Source organism: Crinia signifera, chromosome 12, assembly GCF_055691185.1.
Source record: "Crinia signifera chromosome 12, ASM5569118v1, whole genome shotgun sequence".
Lineage (NCBI taxonomy): Eukaryota > Metazoa > Chordata > Amphibia > Anura > Myobatrachidae > Crinia > Crinia signifera.
This window is the reverse complement of record NC_139228.1, coordinates 30,736,472-30,743,751: the sequence shown is the minus strand read 5'-3', so window position 1 is coordinate 30,743,751 and position 7,280 is coordinate 30,736,472. Positions and strand designations below refer to the sequence as shown.

Here is a 7,280-nt window from a genome sequence, read left to right as displayed (position 1 = left end):
GCTAAAGTGAACAATAATATTAATCTTAATATTATTATTATTATTATTAAAAGAACACTAAAAATAATAATAATAATAATAATAATGGAAGCCATATACTGTACCATGGTGAACAATAATTCAGAATACATGTCCCTTTATAGTTTGGGATATTACTTTTCGACATTACATGTCTTGGACTCTCCTCCTTAATGGCTGTAAAATGCTTGTACCATCTAATTCATTCAGTCCAAGCCATCGTAATGCAGCCACTATGTATGTAATATGGAAACACTGGAGCAAACACATGTAATGAATGACATAACTAGACCCCATTCACCACAAGCACCTTGTTTGTCTGTTTGTATTACAATTAAAACCGATTAAAGTTTTGTTTAAAAAAAAAAGCTGAGGGTCAGCAGGTTTCAGACAGGAGGCGGGAATAAGCGGGTGTAGTAGATTCTGTCAGCCTATTACAACGAGAAACCGCAAGGATAGACAGCGGCGTCAGCCAATGGGCGAGGAAAGCGGCTGCAGTCTGCGGCGGCGAGCTTCCTTCCCCCTGACAAGAAGGAGTGTGCTGCCGGGCGGATGGGTGCGGGCAGCCGAGAGCAGGCACAGAAGAGATGCTGCGGGTCAGCCTCTTGCTGCCTGTGAGCCGGTGAACGTAAGGTGGACTGCAAACCACGGGGGGAGTGGTTGGCTGGGCCAGGCTGAGGGCACTACTCCTTCTCTGGGCCTGTGGCACTGTAAGTTCTGCTTCTTCCTGGGCACCTCTCTGGGCATCCTGACACCTAGTCCCGTGGTTAGGCCCCCTGCAGCCTGGAACCCTGACCATGGACTGGTACCACTGATCAGTGCTGCACTTGCTCTGCTGGCCAGACCCGGGACACTGATACTGCTGCAGCCCTTTGTGCATGTTCTTCTCCCCATTCAGCAGCCTGGGATCCTGCACTGTCTTCTATTGGGCTACAGGGCACCTTCTCGTAGGCCTCAGCCAGCCCCTCTTTTGATGCTAATGACTCCTAGAAGAGCTCAGGACAAGGTGGTGAGAATCATAACTTCTGGTGCTGCAGCCCATAGCTCTGCATTGTAGCTTTCCTGTAAACTTTCTTTAGCTTTGTGCAAGTGTAGTAGCCTGTATTGCAGCACTATCTGGTGCAGAAAAGCCTCATCTTGTCCATGCCCCATTTGCTGCAGTGCCAACGCTTCTGTTTTTGTGCGGTGACTTTGACACGTGTCCCAGGGCATCCTTGGCTATCTGGAGGCTTGCTTTCTCTTCCTTGCTTACAATAAAGTGTCAGTGCATGGGCACAAGGCTCCATACACCAAGCCTCACCTATGGATCAGTTCAATGGAGCCCCTCAGATCTCTGCTCTCCCTGCCTGGCAGTAGCAAATCCTCTTTCGGAGTAACTAGAGTAGCATCAAATGCATCAGTATTACCAGTCCCATTGGTTCCAGAGGAAGATGAGGATCAGGATGACAGGGAGGGTACTCCCACAAGACAGGAGTATTTGGAGGAATATGATGATGGTGGAGGAGGGGCTGGGGTCATTGGAGGGCAGCCTTCACCCTCTTTATCAAATCCATTCTACTGGACTGCAGTCTTTGACTATGAAGCATCTGGTGAAGATGAGCTGACGCTGCGTCTCGGTGACCTGGTCCAGGTGCTCTCCAAGGACTCCCGTGTGTCAGGTGATGAAGGCTGGTGGACTGGAAAGATCCAAGATCGTGTGGGTATCTTTCCCAGTAACTATGTGACCAGCACTCAAAGCTTCTCTAGTAAACTCCAGGGCAAGCGAGTGGAAGAACTACCTTGCTGTCCAGCCTCTGCCCTGCAATGTAAGAATATCTTCTACAAAATATTTTATTGCTTCAAATTCTATTTGTTTTTTTTCACAGTTAGAAAACATTCCGTGTTTCTAAAGTGATGGGCTTGAGATTCATAATATGTCTTTTATTTTACATACATCATTGTCCTATAACATTGGTAGAATACTAGTCTGTTATGTATCCTGCATGTTAAATCGCATCCGATAGCTTTATGCTGGGTAAACACCAGAACGATTTGGCATCAATTCCCCCAATTACGATACAATCTTGTCCGATTGTATGTAAATTGGGCATGTTTTAGATCCGATGTGCATCCCCACTGGTCATTTTGCAGATCCTACCTGCTGCAGTCAGGATTTCAAATCGAGCCCTTCAACTGGGTACAGATCGGATCGGAATTGAATCGGATGCAGATCGTGTGCCCCAGCAGATCGTGCGACCATCGTATAGTTGTCTTACGATTTGCACATGATCGTTCTGGTGTGTACCTAGCATTAGTTTGATGCCGACCCCATTGATTGATCTACCATACACAACATGTTATGGCATTGTTGTCATAATATATAATTGTATAATGTATTCAATGAAGAGCTCGTTGGAAGTGAGATTAGATGCAGGTCTAGTATTTAAAATATTTATTTCTACTTTGGGTATTTATTTTGTTTATTTTTTGTTTTGTGGAATCCCGAAAGAGGATGATAGTTATCTGACAATCCTGGTACACTGAAGCATTTGGTTTTAAGCTAGATACACACTATAAAGGCCCAATCCGAATTGACCTAAATCAAATCGGGGCCTACAGTTGGAGCCCCTCTCAACTTTGTTCCTTAGTTCGTGGCTCACCATGGCTAGCCATGGCTATCCTATTGTTCTCAGCAGCAATACAATACATAGAACAATACAGTAGGGGATTAGCAGAGTAATCCTATTAAAGGGCTAAATGAGGAGGGCTCCATCTGTAGTTCAAAAAGCACAGGTTGCACAGATTATGTGCTGTGCAATGGGATGCCCGTGGGAGCGTGCATTGCATGGCACCGTGTATGGGCACGGTCAGAGTATCTGTCCAATCTTTGTGGTTGAAACACGTATCTGGTTATATATGGGAGCAAATGACAATGGACCATTTACTCCCAAGCGCTGGAAACCACACAAATATGGTTATTCGGCAAAACTTTTAAATCAAAGGTATTGTATATAATTTGTCTGAATGTTCATTTTTGACAGTGTTTTCCAGTGTACTGGTGTAATTGGTCAGTTGTCATTTGCTCCCATGTATTCCCAGATTTTCATTTAAACTAAAAAGATTGGACAGACAATCTTAAGGCCACCATACATTAGTTTGACTTGTCTTAATGGGAAGCCGGACTCGATATACCTTGAGTTCCCCAGGAGGGCTCACACCAGACTTGGCCACTTGACATTTTTTTACATGCAATAAATCCCATGTGATTTTCCACATGTAAAAGGACTCACGGGGAGTTCAGGATGATGCAATACATCACGGGTGCTAAAAAATACCCGCTATATGCTGCACATATGATTTTTCTTATGTGCAGCACGTCCGACACGATGCGCACGGGACCATGCATCAGGACGAAGCGGATATCAAGCACATGTGATTTTAGCCCGATTTCACTCTTTCTCGTCCCGATCTGAATTGGGCCAAAGCACACTAGCGTATGGGGACCTTTTAGTGTGTATCTCTCTTAAGGCTTTGAGCCTTGCCTCGCATGCTTGTAACCCAAAGTAAGCTAGGTGATTGTGGTGTCTTTTTAATCCTCTCATAGCTTTGTGTAGCAGAGGTATTTTACATCAGTGATTGGCTTTGGGATCACATGAGGCCTTCAGCTACGCATCCAACTACTCTCTGCTTTATTCACAATTTTTATTAAATCGCTCCACTCATATAAAATGTCTGCTGAGGAGTTATTGCAGGTAAAGCTGAGTACACACTAAATAATGTGCGTACCCAGTGATATTGTTGCCAAAGGGTGGCAGCATTGGCAAATGCATACACACTTGCTTGTTCCACCCGCGATGGCCCGTGAGGGGGGTAGGTTTAGTGGTGTGTTGGGATGGCTATCGTTGCCTTTGCCATCGATGGCAAAAGTGCAACTATCCATCGATAGTGTAAAACTATGCAATGGATGTTTTACATATGGATAGTCATCCATTATGTTTGACTGATTGGCCTGTGCGCCAATCAAAGCACGGGACGTGGATTCCCTGGTGTCAGGGGGCGGAGCTATGCTCCATGTCCTGGCACTGTGAAAAACCCATCGGTTTTGCTGTGCCATCAATGGAGGGAAACCATTTGGTTCTCCCCCATCGATAGCGTAAGTATTCTGCATCGGCCATAAGCCGTCAATGATTTAGAATCAGCGATGGCCATCCCTAGTGGTGTGTATTGCGGAATACAGCATGGCCCTCACTAGCGTTGTCTCCTGTTGGCCCTGCAGGGGCCGACGGAGGTTGTCTGACTGAGCTGGAGGGTGCATCATCAGTGACGTAGTTCATACACACTGGTTAATGTTTTAGATCGTCATTCAGACTCCTCAGAATCTTCAAATTGTAATGAATATTGTGTAATGTGTACCTAGCTTAAGTCTTTCTCGGATTTTGTTGTACACTTTAACTTTTTGAGGGGAGTGTACCAGGTTGATTTTCGCTAGTTTGCATGCTGTCATATTGGGGATCAATGATCTGAACTGCTTCTTTCTAGATCTCCATAGGATTGTTGTTTCCTTGCTTGTTTTCCAAACCAAGATGATATTTGAGTCTTCTCACCGGTGTACATTCAGCTATAAGTTATACAAGTTTGTGTCCATACAAAAATGTATTTGACCCTCCTGTGGGACAGACCGTAGCATTTCGTCTCTGCATTTCCCTGCTCAAGTCTAGGTCTTTTCCTAATACGCCATGAAGTGTTCCTACAGTGTTATAGAAAATCTGACAGAAACTTGGAATTGTCAGAGGCCGACTCAATTAGCCACGGGAATGGCTTCCGGCAAAATACTTCTGATTGCTGCTCACAGCCTGTGAGTGGAAATCAGGTACTGTAATGGGCTGGTATGTGCAGTGTCTAGTTGAATCTGCCCAAAGTGTTTTCTCTCCACTTGCCCCTTATAATCTACCTGGTTTAGCACAAGAAGTACATGTCGTTAGAACAGATTTCTGGCCTTTCGTTGTAGACTGCTCCCACCCCTTGTTGCTGCTTTAGAAGGAAATATCCCACCTGTGTATAAGGCCCATAAGTATATTCTGCTTTTACACGTTCCAGCTGGTGTGGATGTGAAACTCCTTTTTCTATTTTCCTCTCCTTTTAAAGCATCACACTCCATTGTATTTACCTTGCATAGCTAGCCAGACAAAGCCAGGAAGCCTTGGCCTCTACAAACTCCCGTCTGCTTCCCTTTTGTCTTCTACAGTACGTTCTCCTCCCTGGCTCCTGAGTGTGAAAAGCCATTTTCTACTGTAGCTCCATGTATAGCATCTCCTGCAAACCATCCATCAGTTTGGTTGGGTTTACCCTCTATGTGCGTGTAACCTGACCTTTTTTAATAAGCACGATCAGAACAATTGCATATTGTCCCATTTAAAACAATCTCCCGTCTCTTTAGATGGGAGATCAAATACGATATGACAATTGAATATGGCCATCCAGCCATTTTTTTTGCTCCTGATATTTTACTGGAGGTAATTGGATACCCCACAGAAGATATCAGCCAAGCAAGGCCATGAGCAGGCATTTTCTACAGCTCTCTGCTGTGTTCCAGATGCGGTGCTTGGCCTGAGCCTGTCTGCCTAATGTAACTGTTAGATGGTGCCAGTAGAGGCGTTGCCATGCTGTCCCAGGTCTGTTTGGTTGGTATATATAATGTGTGGCCAGCACACACCTGTGGGTGATGTAAGGGCAACGCTAGGCCTGTACATGGACATTATTAATATTTTTGTTTGAATTATAATCCATATAAAGCCTCAACTCCGTAAGGTTATACAGTCTGGATGATTGGTTTAGCTGCTTCTTACCCTTTTGTGGGTATTGGCTGAATGGCTGCCCAGGAGAGGTATGTTGAGGAGTCAAGGAGGTAGGTCTTTGCTGGCTGTTGTCCTATTCCCCCATTCGACATCAGTCACAGGAGTTGAGGAGTCTACATGCTGCCTTGAGATCATACATTTTTAGTAGAAGAGTTCTTCAGTGCAATACTTGAAGGATCTCTACATACAAGACAAGTTCTGCAGTGGAAGTGTGAGATTAAATAGAATTGATAATATAGACACAATGCAGGGCTGTAGTGTAATGGGATAAATACTGTAGGTAACAATTCTGCAGCAATCCATCTAAAGCACTCTTTATTTACACACACTAAACCACATGCACATGATATGTCGCTCACTATTTCTCTTGGACTACATGGAACTCCCAGACATACAGTACAGAGCGTACACACTGTGCAATCTTGCAAACAATGTCATCAGTGGTCACCTCCAGGAGTAAACTGTCGTTGGTGAACTTCATGTACAGAGGACGTTGCTAGCAATTCATGGGATTTCTAGAGAGATAGTGTGCGCACACACCGAACAAATTAAAATATAAAATTCTGACGGAAATGTCGTTTTTGGCAAATTCTTTTAAATATCATTTGCTGAATACCAACCTTCAGAAATTGATCCAATGCATGTCGACCGTATCCCTTATCTCACTGCACAACAGGACTGAGTAACAATAGCATACAATTTATGGTTAGTACATTATGGGGCTGATGTATTAAGCCTGGCGAAGAGATAAACTGGAGATAAAGTGGAAGGAGATAACGCACCAGCCAATCGGCAGTGTTTGAAATATGACAGTTGGAAGCTGATTGGCTGGTGCGTTATCTCCTTCCACTTTTTCTCCACTTTATCTCCAGTTTATCTCTTCGCCAGGCTTAATACATCTGCCCCAATATTTGTTTTAGAAACCTGGCGATCACCTTCTTTGTAAAAAACACACATCTCTCTAATTATTATGGTGCAATGATTCCCTATACATACAGTAGGTGGTTTTACTTTTTATTCTTATGGCGTTACCGATTCTTCTACCTTTTTTCAAATCCATAGCATTAACCAAAGTCACACTATGGATTTCAATTGTATCTCTTCCAGGTACTCTGAAGGCCAACCGGTGAGAGACACACACACACACACACACACACACACACACACAGTGACCAACCGTTTTGCATAGCTTAAATATCAAGCCATTTCTTTGCATCAACTGTCCCGGGGTTATTTTTAGCATCATCTAAACCAGGGGGAGGCCAAACCGGTCCTCGAGATCTACCAACGTTCCACGTTTTCCAGGTTACCTAGCTGGTGCACAGCTGTAGTCATTACTAACTGTCACATTTTAAAACCTGCTGCATTCATTCCTACTATAGATCTACAGGTTGCCTGGGAAACATGCACTATTGGTAGATCTTGAGG

At 44.2% G+C, this 7,280-nt stretch overlaps 1 protein-coding gene across 2 annotated transcripts in view; it reads left to right on the top strand.

The window, feature by feature from the left end:
* The first annotated feature begins 529 nt into the window (after positions 1-529).
* Positions 530-7,280, top strand: part of MAP3K9 (mitogen-activated protein kinase kinase kinase 9) — a 44,339-nt gene continuing 37,588 nt past the window's right edge. For both annotated transcript variants that reach the window (XM_083167437.1, XM_083167436.1), the window contains exon 1: positions 530-1,823. In XM_083167437.1, the coding sequence (XP_083023563.1) occupies positions 1,334-1,823 (490 nt within the window). In that variant the 5' untranslated portion in view covers positions 530-1,333. The remainder of the gene's footprint in view (positions 1,824-7,280) is intronic.